Source organism: Thermobia domestica, chromosome 3 (assembly GCF_964235325.1).
Source record: "Thermobia domestica chromosome 3, izTheDome1.hap1.1, whole genome shotgun sequence".
Taxonomy (NCBI): Eukaryota; Metazoa; Arthropoda; class Insecta; order Zygentoma; family Lepismatidae; genus Thermobia; species Thermobia domestica.
In genome coordinates, this window is record NC_137456.1 from 310,954,727 (window position 1) to 310,977,933 (window position 23,207).

The following is a 23,207-nucleotide window of genomic DNA, read 5'->3' on the forward strand; positions in this document are numbered from 1 at the left end:
TCATAAAAGAAGTGCGGAGAATGTTTAGTCAGACTCTATTTTAAATGAGTCAGTTACTATATCTCCAAAATAATATTAACAACAATAATGTTGAAAATTAAATACTTACTAAAAACGAACTAGATAACAAAAATGTTATCTTCAACTCACAATTATTCTTGTTTCATACATAAGGCTCATTCATACTAGGCAGAGTATCCAGTAAAAGTATTTTGTGAGAGTTTCTGTTTTACCACTATCCAAATTATCGTGGAAGGAATGCTGTGTATCTCCAAATACGAAATGTTCCAGAGAAGCATTTCGCCATATTTTAACAATGGAGAATGAAATTTTTGAGTTTTGCCAGAAACTCAAACAATTTTTGAGTTGAGTTAGCCCACACTTATGCCGGCTAAGCTAAAGGAGACGGTGATGATGAGAAATGAATGAAAATGGTGGAATGAAGAAAGTGGGAGGGAAAGGGGGAACCCTTAGAAAACCCGCGCACACGGTGTTTGTTCACCACAAAGTTTACTTGGCGAGAGCAGGGTTTGAACCCGGAACCCCATACACCAGAGATGAACGCTCTACCACTGAGCCACCGCGGCTCCTATTTTAACAATGGATGCTCAAATAAATGATACAAGCTACGTGCCGAGTTCAAGAACTTGCTTACCATCATAACTCCATTGTTCTTCCATGTTGTTAACATTTCTGATTGGTCAAGAACTTACTTACCATAACTTCATTGTTCTTCCATGTTGTTAACATTTCTGATTGGTCAAGAACTTGCTTATCATAACTCCATTGTTCTTCCATGTTGTTAACATTTTTGATTGGTCAAGAACTTACTTACCATAACTCCATTGTTCTTCCATGTTGTTAACATTTTTGATTGGTCAAGAACTTGCTTATCATAACTCCATTGTTCTTCCACGTTGTTAACATTTCTGATTGGTCAAGAACTTGCTTACCATAACTCCATTGTTCTTCCATGTTAATATTTTCAACTGGTTAAGAACTTGCTTACCATAATACCATTTGTTCTTCCATGTTATTAACATTTCTGATTGAGTAAGATATTGTATAATCTTTTCCTGATTCCTTCGAGTGCGAAAAATAATTCTTCCTGGTTTTACAAATTCCTTTCTTGCTACAAAATCAGATTTTCTTCATGCTGCACATAAACTCCTCTTTCGAACAAATAAAAAAGGACATTTAGAATATCGGCCACTCTTCGGAAATTTATTATTGGTCAGTCTAGGAGAAAACAGATTGATGGGCCTTTCAACTCAGTCACGAGGACTAATGACGCTATTGGAATACTAAGTTCTAATCTAGGATAACAATACTTCACATAATTTCAGCACAATATCTGGTAACCGTCCTTTTGCGTCATACAATGTTAAAGACAATATTATACACTGGACTGATGTCGTTTAAATAACAATTCCGATTAAAGTTACTAGCCTATACTTAAACCAATTTCTGTTTTACCTGATAATAAGCGACGACACGAAGGGCTACTGTAGCAACATAAAGTGAATTGGTAACGAAATCTATGACATTCCACATATCGTTTGCGTACTCTTCTAAACCAACATCCCACAATTGCTTAACTTCACTCCAGATCAAACCTGAAAACAAGAAACATCTATATTTATGCATTGAAGGTGAATAACGAAGACGATGCATATCTATCATACGAGTATACATTAAATATGGTTTATTGTACAGTAGGTTTTCAACACAAAGATTTATGAGAACTGGACCTACGGTTTATTATGGAATTCAAAGCTTCCAACATGAATCAAGCTAGCCCCGTCCAGAGCTCGAAACATTTATGCCGTTGGTGGAGTTATAAAGGGAAATCAGCTATTAAAAAAATAAAAGAAAGAGACTTGCTGCGAAGTCTTTGTCCTTCGTTAGAGTTTTCCCTAAAAATGAAGGACACTCGTATAAGCTATACTTTTACATGAACACAAGAGCTGTATTCTATGTTTACAAGTGTAACGTTACTAGTGTGAAATCATTACAAGTGCTACAGAGCTCGTATCACTGTGAAAACCCACGTGTTGCCATGACTTTTGCTTACACACGTACCCACTATCACTCCCTTCGGTGGCAACCCTGCGCAGATTCAACATATTCGCCCTGCCCTGTCTTGGTTAGATGGCATTCGTTGTTTTTCGAGGCAACTTAGTACAGGTTAGCTTTTCTTTTGCACTTTAATTTTGCGTTGTTCTAAAGTTGGTCGTTCGTTTCTAGCAACATTTTGAAAATTTGTCGGGAAGAAATGAACAATTCGCTCGTTTGTGTATTTGATAACATAAAAGGAGAGCGAAAGTTATATTTATTATTTTTATATAAGTAGTTCTAAACATGGAACTATTTGGCAAGCGGAGGGAACTACTTGGCGCAAGGTTATCGCATGGTTGGATTGTGGGAAAGTAATGAATATTTGTATTATAAACATGGCTGCAGGTATACATACACTATGCTCTGGATGTGAGTTAATAGTAAGAATTTGTGAAACAATGGAACATCTTTGGAAAGTATTCGAAAGTCATGGCTTAATAAATCTAACAATAAATTGCAGAAAGTGTGGTAAGCAAATAACTGCAAAGGAACGCGAAGAAAGTTATACTTTTCAACGTAACGGTAAGCCACATAACCAACGTGGCTACTAACCCGCCTTCAGTCGCTATCGCTCACTCGGCATTACTGTGTGAATTGAGTATTGAGCTTTGATAAAATAAAAATTTATTATTATTATTATTATTTTACATTTTCGTAGGACTTATGGCTCTTTTGACTGAAATCTAGGCGGACGACCAACTTCGGAATAAATGCCGTAGTATTTTTATGACAAGTCCGGACGCTATATTTATACCAAAATCACGGAAGAATTATATTCTTTCAACAATTACTTCTGGCACCCTCCTTAAATTTCATCTATGCTAAGTGAGGCATTGTCATATTGCCCAGTACAACTGTTTGGGAGTACAATAAGAAGGAAATTACAGTCGTCGAGAACTATCTTGGCAGTGACGTGTAACCCTTTCAGTTGCAAGGCTACCAACTTACGCTATTCACAAATAGTGCTTAGATGGCACACTGAACGCTTCGCACGTCACGTTCGTAACTACAGTTTAAAATAATGCTGGTAGCGAACTAGAGAGAATTTAGATAACAATGTATTTGAATAAAACTAGCATATATATGTGCATTGTTACGACAAAGAAAGAAAAAAATAAGATTAGACCCTATATTTATGTCGTCAAAAGACAATATATTTCCTTTCAAAAAGCGGTTTTCTATTTCCAATAGATTTTTAAAAAAAACTAAATCCCAACTTGTGCAGTATATGTTATAATGCCCACTCAGAACCGCTTTTTTTAAGTTCGCACAATAATTTATTTAAGGTGGCGACAATGCCTTTAGCATAGAGATTGTGAATTGTTCTACGAACTACTACTTCATCGAAAGAATCTAAATTTGTTTGTCTTTTCTGTGTATTTGGCCTTGCTTTACAGGGTGTTACGACGGGTTGTCCAGACTTTACTCCTTCTCTTTTGCAATTCGTCACACGGATCTCTCACTGAAACATGTTGCTCGGGAGGTTTCATGAACACTGTGAGATTTATTATTGTTTGCTACAAGAAAAGTTGTAAACATTAAAAACAATGTCTCCTGCATCACAATGCAACGGCTTGCCTTTCTTTAAGGTACTATCACCCATTCTTATACACAAAATTTCGAGAACGAGAATAAAACAAAGGATTGACAACTTTTACCAGTCAACACAGACTGTACAGCCCTACACAAAGAAAACACGCGCTTTTCAGTTCATTTCATTTCGCTTTTGTTTTTTAATTTGTTTGTTTTTCCTGGAAGTGCTGTTCTTATGTCCTATTGGTAAATGTTATATTTTTCGAAGCTACATTCACTAACCCCCACGCTCTGTTTCCGCGGCCAGAAAACACGTTCACATATCACTCAACTCAAGGGCCGTGATAGGTAAAGACATGGGGGTTTCTTTAAAATAAACTTTGGACTTAACTTCCCATTTCGTCCACTGCATATTTGTGTCTATCTTCAATAGAACGAAAGTTTGTAGCATGTTGAAATCTGACTGTTGTTAGAACAGACTAAACATAAATGGCTATCATTTAAAATTATTTTCCACATACTTATAATATAAAATTCAAATATAAAATAAACCATATTCTTCATGAAAGTTATATAAATATAAAAGCAAAAAAAAAAAAAAAAAAAAATGTAGCATTTATGTCTCCTCGAACTCCAGTTATCGTTATACAAAGAGGACAAGTATATTTATCAAAAACGAATCTCCCATTTCGGTTCATTTCCTTTCGCTTTCCTGTTGTAGAGAACGGAGCGTGCTTTTAAGTTGGTATTTGTGTTCGCGCATTTTCTCTTTCCTGGGATTGGACGTTGAATTGAACGAGGCGTCTGCTATAACCAGTGGGATGGCATTTGAGCAAGAGCGAAGTCTACGTCACTGCCAGGATAATTCTCGGGCACTGTAGTGAAAGAAGTATGTTTTTCAACAATTGTTTCGAGCAGTGTGCCTGAACTTGACCTACACGGAACTGTATTAACTCCATCTTACTCAAACTAGTTGTTGCGCCCAAATCTTTGGCCCTCTGCACACTATAAGATAAAACTATGCTGAATTAAAAGTTCTGTAAGTAACAAACCACGTTTATAATGACTAACATTATTATTCGAAGCAAATAATTAAATTGATACAATATAGTTTAAGTTGCAACAGAATCGCCACGATATGTAACTGTAGAAAGATATACAAACTTTATTGCTCAAATTTAAATATGGCTATTTTGAAGTAATTAAATTGAGATATAGTTTTAAAGTTGCATTTAAATCGTCACAATAGTTTTAAATCTGGAAATTGCTTCCACACTAGCGGCATCTATTGGCATCGGGCAGGCAGATAGCGCATGTTGTGACACCTATTAACTTGATTGTGTACTAATAGGATACTGGAGCATGAATAATTTGAAGATAAAAAGAAAGTACTCACCACACACCCAGGCTAAAATAAAACATTCTATTATCGACGGTGGAGCTCCTCGTTTCGTAGAAACATCTGCTGGTTGGTCTGTACGTTGTGCAAATTCGCCACCAAACCAATCAAAGATTACTGATTCTATCCTCTGAGATGCTAAGATGAGAAGGACTGCAAAATAAAACAGAGAAAACAAGATTAAGCATTTTGAAATAGTAAAGGAAATGGTACCATACAGTACTTGAATATTAGAAACAAGAAACAAAAGAGATTTTTCAAAGTTTTCATTTGTGTGAACGATATATTAATGCAGAAAATGGATGAATCTATATCTTTGATTCTATGGTGTGCTCTTTTTCCACTCGAGGCCGATAGCGCTGTACATTATCGGTAACTGCTGTCTAGTTGGTCTACGGAGGAACCCGGTTATGATAAGCAAGAGATAACGTTATAGCTGGAAAACATAAAATGCCTTTTTTCAACTAAAAATCAAAGTTAGTAATTAATTAACATTCTTTTATTAAAAATTTATTGGCAGTTAATTCATACACTGTACAATCCCTGCACTGAAATTATATTCGAAATCAATATAATTTTGCATGTATTGTAGATATCGCAATCGAAAAGATAGCAAAATACTTAAATCATTCGGAAACACCCGCATTTCACACTGCGTATGGTCGTTTAGATTTTGGGGATGCAGATTTCGTCATATTTCCACATGTTAAATTAACGGCCCTGACTTTCCAAAATTTATGTGGGTGCATATCAATGGCGGAACGTGTTATGTTTTCAGGGGAGTCACGATACTGTTTTTGATTGATTTCCTTTTAGTTAAAATCTTTTATGAACACTGTTATAAAGGTCTGTGCTATGATAAAATAAAATATAGCGATACTATAAGGATAAGTTGGGGTTGCCCTAGTAGAGTCAGCAACACAGCTGACTTAAACGCAAGAGAAACAGGTTCAAACCCGGGTTCAAGGTTAAGTTACTGTAATGAAAATTCTCAACATATGTAATTGTAACATTGTGTATTTTAAACCACTTACATGATGCACAAGGATTGCAAGAGGTAATGATATTATCTTGTTACTAAAAGAAAATAGCACATTCATACCATTTAAAATAAAAAAAAAAAATCTTCATAGAAGCAAATAATTTTAATGGTATTGCAGAAAGAACTGTGCAAGAATTTTGTTGTGAACATAAATTACAAAGTGACTAACTTAAGTGTGTTGTTTGGTTGCCTTTGCACAAACATATTTGAAACAAACATTTATGTTTTAGAGGTTAGAAATTTTAACTTCCATCTCAATGTTTTAATTGCTTATTAGTTTTTGATAATGGTAAGTGAGAAATATTTATTTTATATTGTTCCTATCAAACTAAAAATCTTGTGGGTGCGGCGCACCCTCAATATTATTTGTGTGGGTGCTAAAGCCCCGGAGCTTGCGTAGTCGGCGCGCACGTGTTAGATGCAGTACTTGTTGACAATAGGTGGGCGGCTCTTTCGCCTAGCAGCGAGGCGAAAATAAGAAGTTCGATTTTCATTCAAATTGATTGCAAAAATAAAATAAAATAAAATATTACAGCAATATTAAAAGTATTTATACATTTCAGTTCATTCCCAATTCAAAGGATAAATATTTAAAAATGTTATTAGATTAAGAAAAAGAGGATCACTAAACACTATTTCGTTATTACTTATAGAATCAAACTTAGTTCGCAGCCAAGTGCTATAGCATGTGCTGATACGCGCTGCACTTTTGGCCTCGAGCAGAAAAAAAAAACTTTATTTGAGATAATTACATAAGAACAACTGCTACAATTTTTTGACAAAGAGGGTTATAAACTTTTGTATGTTGTGAATACAGAACATTATACATTCACGGAAACTGTTCAGTCTCACATCGCTTGTTATTGCATTATAGAAAGCTTATTATTGCATTTTTCAATTGAAATACATATAGACGTAAAAATTGGTAATTGTTAAGTTTTTGTTTTCAGACAATACGAAATGCCATGGGTCGATGCCAGGTTTAATTCGAGACGCAGAAAATTTTCTTAGTATTCAGGATATCCTGCCTAATTCAGGACAGGTGGCAACCCTATGCACATCCAAATCATCCAAATATTGTCCTATGATAGGAACATTTAATTGAAAGGCAACGGAAATCCCGTATAATTTTCATTATTCTTAAAGTTTCTAGTGCGAACTTGAATGAGCCGGGACAGGTATGGGACCTGTGGAATGTCCAAAGAACGTTCCGTTGTTCTGTGTAATAGCATATGAACTTATTCAATCGTACAAAAGGTTTACTCTTTCATATTTTAATTAGAAATAATTTTCCATTATTTGTGTATATTACTTAGTTAAATAAATATATTCTTGCGGTTGGTTGATGCGGGTTTCAAGTTTGTTATGGATACTTATATCCTTTCTAAAAAGCTCTTGCGACACCACTGGTGCATGATAACATTTTGAAACCAGGAAAATTGATAATTTTGAAGCAAAATTGGAATATTTTCAGCTTTAGGACTTGGCAACAGTGCTGGAAGAATGTATGTCTTTTAGCTCGAAGGAATTCGTTCTCCCTTGAGACACAATATAAGCGTTTCCCCGTAATCTGGACTTCTCCGTTGTAATCTGTGCTCGCGGCAAATGATCTTTTGCTGGGAAGAGTGGTGCAGCAGAGAAATTCAAGGATACATTTTCTAAAGGACTCCTCGGAGACTGTGTTATGTAATATCATGTTGCTAAAGGGGAGTGGGAACGAAGCGAGGACAGCAAAAAGCAAAAATGTCAAGACGCGGTTATGCATTGCGTTCTTCTACACTTCCCAGAAGACCCTCATCGCGAAAAACAATAGAAACACGAAACGAACTGCTGTTGTTTCAAGGAAAATGGTTATGATTCCAATGCTATTAATGGGAGAAAACATTACAGAATCTTAAGTGCTCACGTGTAATGAATGAGAAATACCATTAAGTGGTTCAATACACAATGATGAGCGTATTATTACCAAGATGGATGTTTCGTAACGCAGCCCATTTATGTTTATAACGTTTCACAATAAGGGAAACGTATATTTTGGTTACAATATCAGATAATTCAAATCTTGGATGGAAGGAAATAATTCAAATCTAAAACAAAGGGTAACTTCTTGGTTACTTAAGGTATTGTCTTTGATAAGTTTGTTTTCTGTCTTTATTGTTCTTCAATTTTTCTTTTTCTGTTCCGTCTTTACTCTCGACCCCAGTTCTTGGATCCAAGCAGCCTCGAGCATAGGCCAGGCATATAGCCAGGGGGGGGGTCCGGGGAGTCCGAATCCCCCCTTCGATACCAGAAATGAAAAAAATTAAGAAAGGATGAAACAAAATGAAACGAGAAAAAGAAGAATCAGCGTTAAAAATAAAAAAAGCTACAAGGTTTTCATTACTCTTTCTAATGAAGAGATTTGTATTACTTGTACTACATAGTGGCGAATGAGCGAGATATCCTGGAAAAGTCAGGGAATTGGAAATTTATACAAAAGTTACGGAATTCTCTGAATTTCTGCTACAAGTTAGGGAAATTTCAAGCTTTCGAAAGCATAGGGCCGTTGTGTAACAGCGTGAATATTTTTAATCATAATTTTTCATCATCGCTTCTCTGCAGTATCAAACATGCTATTTCAGAAACAGTTTTCTACTGCTCCTTTAACCTGTCATTTGGAAAAGACATTAGTTGATGGAATAATGAAAACAAAAAGATTATGTGGAATGAAAGTTCTGTTTGTTATTAAAATACTTACTAACATACCCTCATTTTATAGTCCTAATTAAACCAATATATGTTGCCAGAAAGTAGATTCTTTGATCGAGCTCCTGGGCCTTCAGTATTTCATGTCACGCCCCCCCCCCGCATTACGAAATCCTGGCTAAACGAACCAATATATGTTCCAGTAAAATAGTTTATAATGATCGAACCCCTGGTGTGATGACCACAGTATTTCATGTCACGAACTCCCCCCCTTCTTTACGAAATCCTGGTTACGTGCCTGCATAGGCGTAACTAGAGGGGGTCCAGGGAAATGAGACCGCCTAGCAAGGGCGCCGATCCTGGGGTGCCAAGGGGGCCCGGCCCCCCAAAGCTCATGTGGACCCCATGTGTTTTTATGAATATGTAATTTTATATGTATTTTTTATTGTTATATGTATTGTTGTATGTATTTTTTATGAATGGGCCCCCAAATTTACAGAGAAATCGGCGCCGTTGCCGCCTAGAACTCTGTTCGACTCCTTAGATCAATGGTTCCCAATCTTGTTACTTGAAGCCCTCTTCGTGAAATCTGCATACTTCACACCTTTTCTCCTTGCTGCTCGTTGGGCTGAATCCTTTTGCGATTTCAGGTACAAGATTAAATTATCAAAACATCAATAATAATAATAATAATAATAATAATAATAATAATAATAATAATAATAATAATAATAATAATAATAATAATAATAATAATAATAATAATAATAATAATAATAATAATAAATATTCTCAGCAATTTGTATTTATTTCCAGGAAGATTACTTCATACCATTGTAGTGGAGTATTATTTTCCTTTACCAGGTTTGTTCTTAATGGATGATTGGTGATAGTGTTGTCCACGAGATGACGAGACGAAACAAAAAATAACATTTTCTCTTCTAGTGTCGTAATGAAGGTTCACTTGGCGGACTACATAATTTTAATTCCTAGATTCTTAACGCTGTTATGGATTTAGAACTTAATAGAAATTTCATGTGGACAGATTAAAACCAGCCATTAGCTTAGGTAAATTTGTTAAATGACAAAAGTCATTAACTTCGTACTTTTTAATGCTTTAGTTTAACTTACAATATTTCAACTGTGCCATTAAATCTCGCAACCTTAATTTAACTCAATTCTCGACGCCATGCAATGATAAAATTTTGCACAGTGACAGTTGGGTGACAATACAACCATTCCACTCTTACTGGGGCCGCGGTGGCTCAGTGGTAGACCGTTCACCTTTGGTGCATGTGGTTCTATGTTCGATCTCAGCTCGCGCCAAGTGAGCTTTGTGTTGGACAAACACTGTGTGCATGGGTTTTCTCAGGGTTCTCCCGTTTCCTCCCACTTTCTTGATTCCACCATTTCATCATTCATTTCTCGTCATCACCGTCTCCTTTAGCCTAGCCGGTATAAATGTGGGACGTAAAACAAAGATTTCATTTCATTTCAATACTCCACTGTTACTTTATATGTAAGTTAGTTCTCTTGTTTGATTTTAAAGATCTAAATAAGCTTTTTCGTATGCAACCAGATTTACTCTTAAGTCAAGCTATATTATCTAGTACACAGGGGAACATTCAGGAACATTTTCACTTTTTAAAATATAATAATACATTTGAGAAATAATAAATAAAAAATAAAATAGGATAACATTTTTTTAAAAATACACTTTCTTTAAAAAATGTTACCAATACAATAAAACAAATCATACTAAAATTAAAAATAAAATAAAATTTAAAAATTAGAAACATGTTTTTTTTTAAATATATATATATATATATATATATATATATATATATATATATATATATATATATATAACAAAATTAAACAAATCTACTAAAAAGTTAAAAATAATTTTATCTTCATAAAAACTGCTTTAAATATATATTTATGCGTACCTAAAAGAAAAAGCATGGGGACGCTTTCAAATACATTACTTGATTTATAAGAATTGAATAATTAGAAATTGATTGCGCTTTTTTCATTTAGGCACCCATGAAATTATTATTAAAAAAGTAACTTCCTTGAAGACAGCTTTTAAGTACGATTTGTTTTATTTTGTTTGTTAATTTTTTTAAAAAGAGAACATCTTCCCCTCCCAAAAAATTAAAACTAATTTTCATTAAAGTTTTAATTAAATTAATTTAATTGTAGAGGAATTGACCCATTTTAGACTTTGCAATTCATTAAAATTTTTTAGCAATACAGGAGAAATGTGTATTTTTTATTATTTCGTGTCTACGTAAATAGTGAAGTAAATAAATACTAGTAAATAAGTAATACTAATTATGCTATACAAAACTTATAAATTGCCTTGCAAATTTAAATTTGTTTGGCAGTTTGCTATCTAATAAACAAAATCTAAAGAAACGCTGACCACAATTAGCCTGTAAAATAGCTCTAATTCGTCGTACAACCTGAGCAGCACAGATTGTTGGCCCAATATTGGGGAACAGTGAATGGTGAATTTGTTGAAAAATTATTGGGCCAACATTGGGAAACAGTGAGTTTGTTGAAAACTTGTTGGAAAAACCTTCGGGAATGGTGAATTTGTTGAAAAACTGTTGGGCCAACGTTGGATAATGTCAAATTCATTGAAAAATTGTTGTGCCAGCGTTAGGAAACGGTGAATTCATTGAAAAATTGTTGGACCAACGTTAGGAAAGGGTGAATTCATTGAAAAAATGTTGGGCCACCGTTGAGAAACGGTGAACTTATTGAAAAATTGTTAAGCCAAAGTTATGAAACGGTGAATTTGTTGAAAAACTGTTGGGCAAACGTTGGAGCAACATCTGTACTACCTGGGAATGGTGGCATATACATAAGTCATGAACAGTGGACAAACACCGTGTACGTGAATTTTCTGGGGGTTCTCCTGTTTCCTCCCATTTTATTCATTCCACTATTTCATTCACTTTTCATCATCACAGTCTCCTTTAGCCTAGCCGGCATAGCTGTGGGACGTAAAATTTAAAGATTTCATTTTATTTTACAGTTTTAAAAGTCAAACGAAGAAGCGAAAACTTCATCAAATCTTTAGTAGCTATTCAATCGCCTCACGATGCAGGGTTTACGTTGAGAATTTTGTTCTATGACCACGAATCGAACCCAGGGTCATGTGCATTAACCATTTAGAAGAAATCTTTTATTATTTTAAATGAAGAACCATAATAAATCAAATCCTCTTCTTATTTTTTTTTTAATAAAATGTCTACAGATTTGGAAACTCATCAACAGAAGAAATCCTAGGACTATGATGCTAGTAGTTCCCGCCCGTTATCGAATTCTTAAACATTAATTATTACGTCGACTCATTAGGGCTTGCAATTAAGGAGCCTTGGATGAAGGAAATGGGACAATGAACGAGGGGCGTCACGCTTGCCTGGTGCAGTAAACAGCTGAATCCTGCGGGTTATTTGGAAAATTCCCACCAGATGCTTCCTCCATTCACTCGCGCTTTCATTCTCTTTAAGCTCTTTGATGCAGGAAACCACCTTCTAAAGCACGGAGGAAGGGGAAGAGAAGGATGAGAAAACACTTAGCCCTTTCAATTCTCTTACATTTCAACCTAAATCCTGCATTAGCATTATTAGTCTTCTACACAAATTCTGGGAGTTGGTCTGTTATAAAAGCAATAGTAGACACTATACAGTACTTTTCATGTAATTGACATGCAGGAACTATGTAGAATGACTATTCGAAAAATTTCAACTTCTTTTTTCTCGAGTTCCCGGTAGATGGAAGGAATTTTGCAGTATATGGTGAATTATACACTGCTGTTAGCTTCATCGTAGAAAACCTAGATGAACAGCGACGATCTACAGTCTACAGGGTTATATTTTACAGAATTGCAGAACAGATGGCGTTAGAGTAAAAGTAAGTTTATATCGATTACTGATTGAAGGTATAAACTTAAACATTTATTTAATCTTATAGAACCTCTTTAAAAAATATGAAGTTGCCCTCACCCAGAGGATAAAACTATAAAGTATTTCATTCATTATTTATAGGAAAACCAGTTGGAGTTTTACTGAAGTAAGACCCAAACTATATACTTCATCTCAGGGAAATATGTATTTTTTGTTCAGATGGTGAAGCAGCGGCAGCATCTTAAATTATTTTAAATTCTTTTGTAAATGTTATGGTGGGCCCATTCCATTCTTCACTGGTTAAACGAGAATACAATATTTGACACAACTTAAAAAGCCTTGATAAATTGAGGGAACCATATTTGACACAACCTAAAGTATTGATAAATTGAGGGAACAATATTTGACACAACCTAAAGTATTGATGAATTGAGAGAACAATATTTGACACAACATAAAGTATTGATAAATTGAGGGAACAATATTTGACACAACATAAAGTATTGATGAATTGAGAGAACAATATTTGACACAACATAAAGTATTGATACCTTGTCACAACTTAATGTCTTGATAAATTGAGGGTACAATATTTGACAAAACCTAAAGTATTGATGAATTGAGAGAACAATATTTGACAAAACCTAAAGCCTTGATAAATTGAGGGAACAATATTTGACAAAACCTAAAGCCTTGATAAATTGAGGGAACAATTTTTGACAAAACCTAAAATATTGATAAATTGAGAGAACAATATTTGACACAACCTAAAGTATTGATAAATTGATTGAACAGTATTTGACACAACCTAAAGTATTGATAAACTGAGAGAACAATATTTAACACAACCTAAAGTATTGATAAATTGAGAGAACAATATTTGACACAACCTAAAGTATTGATAAATTGAGAGAACAATATTTGCACAATCTAAAGTATTGATAAATTGAGGGAACAATATTTGACACAACCTAAAGTATTGATACCTTGTCACAACTTAATGTCTTGATAAATTGAGGGTACAATATTTGACACAACCTAAAGTATTGATACCTTGTCACAACTTAATGTCTTGATAAATTGAGGGTACAATATTTGACACAACCTAAAGTATTGATACCTTGTCACAACTTAATGTCTTGATAAATTGAGGGTACAATATTTGACACAACCTAAAGTATTGATACCTTGTCACAACTTAATGTCTTGATAAATTGAGGGTACAATATTGACACAATTTCAAACCTTGATAAATTGAGAGGACAATACTTGGCACAATTTAAAGCGTTTGTAAATTGAGGGGACAATATTTGACACAATTTAAAGCCTTGATAAATTGAGAGGACATACTGATTTCCCTGTGTTTCCAGGACACTGGAACACCCTTTTTTACCAATCCATTCAAGAGTACTTTCTAAGTTTATGTTCTCAACTGTAAGTAATATGTCAAAAACTATTACCAATTCATTTTATAGTATGCTCTATGTAAATATTTCTCAGCTGTAAATAACACATCAACGTTATTACCAATACATTTCAGTTCAACTGTGCTATTACTTACACAATCTGTGTTTCTCAGCTGTAATTAGCAAGTCAAAAAATATTACTAATCCATTTCATAGTGTATTATATGTATTAAATACGTTTCTCAACTTAAGCAACATACGAAAATTATTAACAATTCATTGAGTTGAGTTTGAGTTTAACGTCCCTTTGCAGCAGCAAGGCTATATGAGATGTGGACCTACTGATTAACGTGGAATCCGAACCACATGAGCTCCTGCGCCAATTTCAGCTCACAGCTGCAATAGTATGTCTGAAACTATTTCCAGATCATTTCATACAAAAACTGTTGTCAATCCTTTTCCACAATATTTTCTATGTATTTAATTCTCAGTTGTAATAAACAAGTCAAAAACAATTTCCAACCCATTTCGTAGTATTTTCTATGTTCATTTTTCTGAGCTGTAGTTAATGTCAAAAATCGTTACCAATCTATTTCATTGTGCTTTCTAAGTTAATATTTCTCAGCTGTAATGAACATGTCGAAAGCTAGTATAAATCCATCTATATATTAAAATGAAGTTTATATGATTGTAGTCAAGAAAAGTTTATATGTTTATGATCAATACTTTCGACAATGAAATGTCGAAAACCACAAGTGCTAGAAACGTGCCGTTTTCGGTGGTCGATTCCAAATTTTACCAGCTTTCATTCAAATTAGAAAAAAAAAGAAAAAACTTGTCTTTATTTTTCTATTCCACATTTTAGTCGTCGTTTTGACCCTGTTAGTTTAATATTGTCAATAGGACGTTAAGGTTGACACCCTTGTAAAAGGCAACCAGTAAAGCAGCTATGTATAGCGGGTTGATGGATATTTCAGGCGTTTTGCTTTAATCTGAATGACAAAACCTATTGCAAGCTGGCAACTTCGAAGGTTTGTGGACCTACAATAAGGTACTCGGATGTAGAATTAATCCGAGAAAGAAACATAAGAAAAAAGACAAGAAAGAAAAAGAAAAAAGAAGAAAATTAAGAAAAAAAATGCATTTGGTATTATCTACCACTTATCCAAGTTTGCCACACTGGGGGCGCGGTGGCTCAGTGGCAGAGCGATCACCTCCGGTGCTTGGGGTCCATGGTTCGATCCCAGCTCGCGCCGTGTGGACTTTGTGGTGGACAAACACCGTGCTCGTGGGTTTTCTCGGGATTCCCCCGTTTCCTCCCACTTTCTTCATTTCACTCATCTCTCATCATCACCTCCTTTAGCCTAACCGGCATAACCGTGAGACGTAAAACTTAAAGATTTCATTGCCACAAACTCACCCCAACATTCTACGAGGGACGTTCCGAAATTAATGCTTCCTATTTTTTCTGTTGACTTTGTATGTCCGTGCCAGATGTCGTTGGCGTAGTTCTAATGCTTGAACCTTCCTCTTTTATTTGCAGCTGGCCTCGTTGTTCTGCGGTAGTTGGCACCAGCATAGCAGTGTTCCAAAATGGAGCCTGATATGGACGTGCGTATAAAACAACGATGCGTGATTGAATTCCTCACTGCTGAAGGAATTGCGTCTATTGAAATCCATCGACGCTTGGTAAAGGCTTATGGAGACGATACAATAGACGTGAGCAATGTGAGGCGATGGGAACGGCATTTTCCAGGTAATGAAAAAAAGTGTTCATGACAAGCTACGGCCCGGTCGACACTGCACAGTTGCCATCCCTCGCAATGAAGAGCGTCTTGATCAACTCATCCGTGCTGATCGCCGGATAACGACCTGAATGTTGGCTGTAATGCCTTGGAAACAATCCTGGAACATCAAAGCTGTAAGGAAGTTGTTAGAATCAGCTGGTTCTGATTTTTACAGGCGCGACATGCAGGCTCTGGTTCATTGTTGGCAAAAGTGCATAACGAATGGTGGGAACTATGTGGAAAAATAGCAGTCTGTACCTGAAATATTGAGCTGTTGTTATTTAGGTATCTTCATTAGTTTCCATGAAAAAATAGGAGGCATTACTTTCGCAACGACACTCGTATATATTAAAAATACCACATTCATATATTTGTCTATGGCAATTCACTCCCTTTGAGAGTCTTCCTGTCCTTTACTTGTGTTCGTAAATGGACTTGCACAGATATAGTGAGAAGTGGGAAGGACATTCATGATCATATCAGAACTGTGCGCTGTGTAAAAAGCGCAGGTTAAGCTAATTTCATATTATTTTTAGTTATTTCTCGCTGTAAGTACCAAAATTATTACATTTACTTAAGAGTACTTTCTGAGTTAACATTTGTCAGTTGTAAGTACGTACAGTACGTATAATATGTCAAAAACTATTATCAACTTATTTCATAGCACCTTTTTTTGAGACAAACAATGATGTGTACTTTATATAGAATTGAAGATTACAGCATATTAACTTTCTTTTTAGGTTATATCTTACGATTGACTGATTTCTTTTTACTCAACTATCAAGTCACGGCATTTGAGATTATATGTAACCACTCACAAACTCAAAACATACAGAAGTAAAACACAAAATGCGAGATTTAGGAAGAGAAAGAGAAAAAGTTCGGTGTAATACGTAGCAGATAGTTTCTGGGAATATTGACATTACTGGAAGGTATACATTTTTTTTATTAATCCTCTGTTTGCTTAAGAACAACATCAATATTGAAACAACGGCAAGAAATTAAGATCTACAACAATGTAAACAATTAGATCAGATAATATGATATCCTAAGCAAACATATTTCATACATTCCATATCCTTCCATCATGTAATTGTGATTTTATTACATTGTATTGTTAACGCACGAGCGTCCACGTTTCGACTAGACTAATATCCACACAATGTATTATTAGTTCCCTAGAAGCATCTTAAATTGCGAAGCTGTTTACAGATCTTTCTCAATTAAACAGAAGAAAATCAAACATCTAACTAGCAACTAAAATAGGTTAATGTAAATTATTCGCAACAATGGACAGACTGTTAATATTCAGGATGTATGTTAGAAACAGATCTTTTTATTTAATAATAAAATCATGAGGTAATTTCATTCTAAAGAAGATAGCCAACCGATCCACTAATTCTGGAAATGATACACATGATAATTCTGGAATGGAAACAATATTCAGAGATACAATTCGAAGTAGCCAGTGTAGATTCGTTTAATTTTGAGTGTCATGTTTCTTTTCAGCACCATGGCTATATCACAAGTGGACGTACACCTTAATATAAAATGTGAACCACATGTGTTCTCATCGGGAAGCAAACCTGGGTTTCCCATCTGAAGATTCGAGTGCTAATTCATTTAGATAAGAAGAAGGTCTTGACATATTTTTGAGGTATAATTAACATGTCAAAATTGTTACCAATCCATTTCATAGTACAGGTAATTCAAGGAAATTGGAAATTTTGGAAGTTGTGTTGGCAACAGCGGGCGTTTGGTAACACTGAATAACGTACGCCAGCCTGTCAATGACACCCTGCCATTTAGTTATCATGAATATTTGGAGTGGTGTGCAATGTGCTTTCGCGATCAAAGCGTTTTACAAGAACAAGAACAGGGTGGAGGTTACACGTAGAGAATTTCGCCGTCATTTTAATTTAGGACGCCACGATCGTGTTCCATCAGCACATGCAATTCAAACATGAATACGTAATTTCGAGCAAACAGGTTCGAGAATGAGAAAAGAAACCTCCAGGCCGTAGCCAGACAATATCCAAGCTATTCGAAATGTAATCTTTGAGTTTTACGTCCCACGCTTATGCCGGCTAGGCTAAAGGAGACGGTGATGATGAGAAATGAGTGAAATGGTGGAATGAAGAAAGTGGGAGAACCCCGAGAAAACCCATGCATACGGTGTTTGTCCACCACAAAGTTTACTTGGCTTGAACGAAGATCAAACCAGGGATCACACGCACCATAGGTGAACGCTGTACCACTGAGCCACGCGGTGCCCCAAGCTGTTTGAGATGCTGTCATAAGAAGTTCACGTCGGTCAATCCATCGTCACTCAGCATCTTTGCATTGCATAGGTCAAGTGTTCGAAGACCAAAGTCCGAAGAGCAATTGCCGAAATTCCAGTTAAAATGTTACATCAAACCATGAACAATGTAAACGAAGAGACTGCAGGAATGTTTGCATAGAGAAGGAGATCACCTGCAAGATGTTACCTTAAAAAAAATAAATTGTATTGTATGTATTCTGAAATGGCTTTACTTTTAAAAATGCTTATGGTTTTATCGTATTTTTATGTTCATATCTTTCAGATGTAATTAACGTGATCAAATATTACTGATCATTTTCATAGCACTTTCTATATTCATATTTCTCAGCTGTAATTAACATAAAAACTAATTTCTATCATTTTCATAGTACTCTCTAAGTTCATATTTCTCAACTGCAAGTAATATGTCAGAAACTATTACCAATCATTTTCATAATGCTTTTTCTATGTTCATATTTCTCAGTTGTAATTAACGTCTCAGGAACTATTACCGATCATTTTCATTGTAATTCTATTTATGCATATCTACATCTATTAAGTCAGTTTTTTTTTTAATTTTAGAAATCTGGTCAATGTCTAAATTGCACTTCCAATGTTTAATCTAACATTGATTTAGCGATAATTTGAATTTTGCATTTTTTATGCTACGTAAAATTTGAACTTTAGATTTTATGTAAAGTAAAATGAAAGATGAGTAATAATTATTAAAAGTAATTCAAATCTAGTTTCGCTGCATCTGTGTGAAAGATAGCCAACATTTATCTTTCTTTTGCAAAAGCCATTACTAATTTATCTTCATTCTTTCTTACTTTTTTCTTCTCAGAGTTTGAAATTCTGCAGGAAAAGGAAATATTTTAAATCCCTTCACAAATTTGTAGGTATGTCTTCTCATCAAAAGATTGAAGACGAGATCAAAGAAGAACAAAGTATATAAAATTAAATAGTCACACGTTTGATGAAGTTTTCATTATGTTGTTAAAGAGCAATATTAACTCTCCAAATAAATAATAATAGATCAATAAAGTTAAGTTCCTTACTAAACTTGTAGATTACCATAAATCAATACTGAATATGGCAAGCTTAACTTTGAACACAATTTATTTATCGAAAAATGATAACCTTCTATTGTGTAACAAATACACTTCAATCAGATCCTTCATTTCATATACTAATAAAGTGAAGCATATCCTTCTTGATTACGGCTTGTGTATAGCCCACTCCCCCCAGTTCTTTGTCACCGGAACTGGAAGTCACTACTACTACTACTGTTACTACTACTACTATTGCTACTACTACTACTACTACTACTACTACTACTACTACTACCATCACCACTACTACTACTACTACTACTACTACTACTACTACTACTACTACTACTACTACTACTACTACTACTTATATCGAGAACAGAACCCAACTTACCCCTGCGGGGCTTCTAACCCGTTCCTACTACTACTACTACTAGTACTACTATTACTATTGCTACTAACTACTACTATTACTACTGCTACCGCTACTACTACTACTACTTATATTAAAACTTCCTTACCACAAGATTTACATCCTAAATCTTTATAACATGCGATTCCGATTCATTATGAATTAATTTGAATCGTCAGAATCACTATGATTCGTTTAAAATCACTGGGAGGAGCGGGCTATACTCAATCCTTGATTACTACCAATCTCAAGGAACTATTTCCATTTGTTACAAGCATCATTTAATACAAGACTTCGTAGCTAACTAAATCCATAACAAAATCACAGAATATATAGCTTCAACTAATATCATCTGAAAGAACAACTTGTTCGATTAATTAATGTCCTGTATATCTTTAAATCCTCTGACAACAAAAAAAATAATGATAATTTAAATAATAATAATAATAATAATAATAATAATAATAATAATAATAATAATAATAATAATAATAATAATAATAATGTAGCATCACTTTGATTTTTCTCTTTTTAAAAATATTCTAAATTGTAGAGTTCAATGTTCAAGTGTCAATTAGGCCAAAGCACCAAGAGCGAGGAAAAAAAGAAAATAATACGAATGCATTATACTCTTAGAGAATAAAAATGCAGACAGCACAAATGTTGTAACGCGGAACTACTAGAAAACACTGACTTTGTAATTTCCTATGTGTTTTAAAGAAATGCTTGGTAGAATCACAAGTTGTAAAAAAATCTTCTTACGTACACATATTGAGCAAGCCATGAGATGACAAACATCTGATGTTAAAATTATTAAGAAAGAATCTAGTTCAAGAATAAGATAAACAATGGAAATAAGGAAGTGTGAATTCGTGTGAAACATTAGGATTGGGAGAATTCGTGATCTTTTTGCCGATGGTCTTCGCCCATTATATTTAAGAATAATTAGGTTTTAGCATCTTAGCCTTTGTCCGTCGGCACTGTCTCGATTATATCCTCGTTTCAATTGATTATAATGTGCTGGTGTCAGACATAGAAGCTATTGTCAACTAATAAATGCAGAACTCCAATTCAACGGATTGTGAGTTTTTTTTGTATGTTCTGTAAGGATTTTTTTGAGCGTATAGAAAAGAATGTGGGAATGTTAAGAGATGCAAAGTCTTAATTAAAATACAATTAAAAGGTAACATAGATTTCTGTAATATATTTAATTGGTAGGATTTTAGTTTAGCGTTACTTTAAGCATAGAAGATATATGAACGGAGGACCTAGAGGTTGACGTGGGGTACGAATCACATGAGCACCCACCGAGAATTCAATATACAAGTGCTTTTTTTGTGTTTTAGGTGTTGGAATTATCTTTAATGAAACTGTTTCAGATTACAATGAAAATTATTCTACTCTGTACATACTATGTGAAACCATATATTTGTTTGTATGTGTTTGTTATATGTACATATATAACTTTGTTTTATTTTACAAAAAATGTAAAATTTCCCTTGTTTTCTCTCTGAAAAATTCGGTAAGCCAATCCCTAAAAAAGAAGTAAAATTACCACAATACTATTGAATAAATAAAGCCAAGGAGCTGGTTGGCAAACACTTCATACTACGCCGGGCTGGGTAGCATGAATGTTGACCATACTATACTTCACACTATGCTGAGCTGGGTAGTATGAAGTGTTGGCTACAGTACGCTGGGCTGGATAGTATGAAGTGTTAACCATACTACACTTCATACTACTCTGAGCTAGGTAGTATAAAGTGTTAACCATACTACATTTCGTACTACGTTGGGCTGGATAGTATGAAGTGTTGTCTACAGTACGCTGGGCTAGATATTATGAAGTGTTAACCATACTACACTTCATACTACTCTGAGCTGACGTTGGGCTGGATAGTAGGAAGTGTTGACCACAGTACGCTGGGCTAGATAGTATGAAGTGTTAACCATACTACACTTCATACTACTCTAAGCTGGGTAGTATAAAGTGTTTGCCATACTACATTTCATTCTACGTTGGGCTGGATAGTATGAAGTGTTGTCTACAGTACGCTGGGCTAGATATTATGAAGTGTTAACCATACTACCCTTCATACTACTCTGAGCTGACGTTGGGCTGGATAGTAGGAAGTGTTGGCCACAGTACGCTGGGCTAGATATTATGAAGTGTTAACCATACTACACTTCATACTACTCTAAGCTGGGTAGTATAAAGTGTTGGCCATACTACATTTCATTCTACGTTGGGCTGGATAGTATGAAGTGTTGGCCACAGTACGCTGGGCTGGATAGTATGAAGTGTTAACCATACTACATTTCACATTACTCTGAGCTGGGTAGTATAAAGTGTTGGCTATGCTACACTTCATACTACTCAGGACTGAATAGTATGAAGTGTCGGTCGCTAATTTCCAAGCATGGCGATTTCTATCTACGTACGGACCAGCAAATTTACAGTTTGGCCAATGAAATAGTTTCATTAATAGTATGATGCTACTACTAACCGTGTAGTAGTGATTCCTGTGAAAAGAATTTAAAAAATACTGACCATATTTCTTTACTTTTATCACTACGCAAGTAAACGAACTAAACTATTTTAATAAAACACAACACAGGAAAAGAATAACCAATAAATGCATACTTACATAAAAACGTGAAGTATGATGCAGAATGACAGATGAATTTGATGAATGGTTTCCTCATGGTTTGGCCCCACTTCGAATGTGGCGCTATGATGTAAATGGCGGAGAAAAATGGAAATAAAATGCCGATGCGAACAATTTCAAGTGCCTGCAACACCATGTTTTTTCTTCGAAACCCTGGCAGACCCTCGTACCAAATGGAGGCCAATAGCTGCTGGACGTTTGGATGAGCCACGAACTAGATAATAAAGAAACAGCATTAATAATAAAATATCGATCAGGGAAGGGGTCTTTTTTTTAAAAAAAGTAAGTTGGAGGTAAGAACATATTTCTAATATTGCATTACAAGAATAAAACAAATAGAAATTTAACACATTCGTACCTCAAAACATACCTACAACATTATCAAAGTTTAAAGAAAATATGTCCAAGTGTAAGACATATACGAGGCGCGTTCGGAAAGTAACCTCTGATTGGTCACTGTGCGTGAAGTAGTTGAGACAGCACTACCATTTTTGCACAGACGTGAGCAGTAGATCAGTCTGCGTCCAGCCGTGGTAGAGTGAAGGTTGTCTGATCACTAGCTCGACTTTTGTAGCGTCTCGAAATATGTGCTGCGATCTATTTTACGTTTTCTTACAGTAAAACAATATTCCGTAGTAGCTATTCATCGGGAACTTTGTGCTGTGTGTGGACCAAGTGTAATGAGTGAATGAATTGTTCGTGAGTGAGTTCGTTTATTTAACCCCTTCAGTGCGTAATTTTCAGATGCGAACCGCTGTAAAAAGTAATTCTTTTTTAGAACTTTGAAATTTGTTACCCTTTAATAACTTTTGAACCTCTCAAACAATCACAATGAAATTTTCGGCATTATGATCTTCGTTGCTTCTAATTAGCTACTATAAC

General features: G+C 34.9%; 1 protein-coding gene across 5 annotated transcripts in view; it reads right to left on the minus strand.

The window, feature by feature from the left end:
- Positions 1–23,207, minus strand: part of Trpgamma (Transient receptor potential cation channel gamma) — a 1,754,629-nt gene that overhangs the window by 109,006 nt on the left and 1,622,416 nt on the right. For all 5 annotated transcript variants that reach the window (XM_081752586.1, XM_081752588.1, XM_081752585.1 and 2 more), the window contains 3 exons: positions 22,305–22,539; positions 5,048–5,203; positions 1,477–1,616 (listed from right to left, as the gene is read on the minus strand). In XM_081752586.1, the coding sequence (XP_081608712.1) occupies positions 1,477–1,616; positions 5,048–5,203; positions 22,305–22,539 (531 nt within the window). The remainder of the gene's footprint in view (positions 1–1,476; positions 1,617–5,047; positions 5,204–22,304; positions 22,540–23,207) is intronic.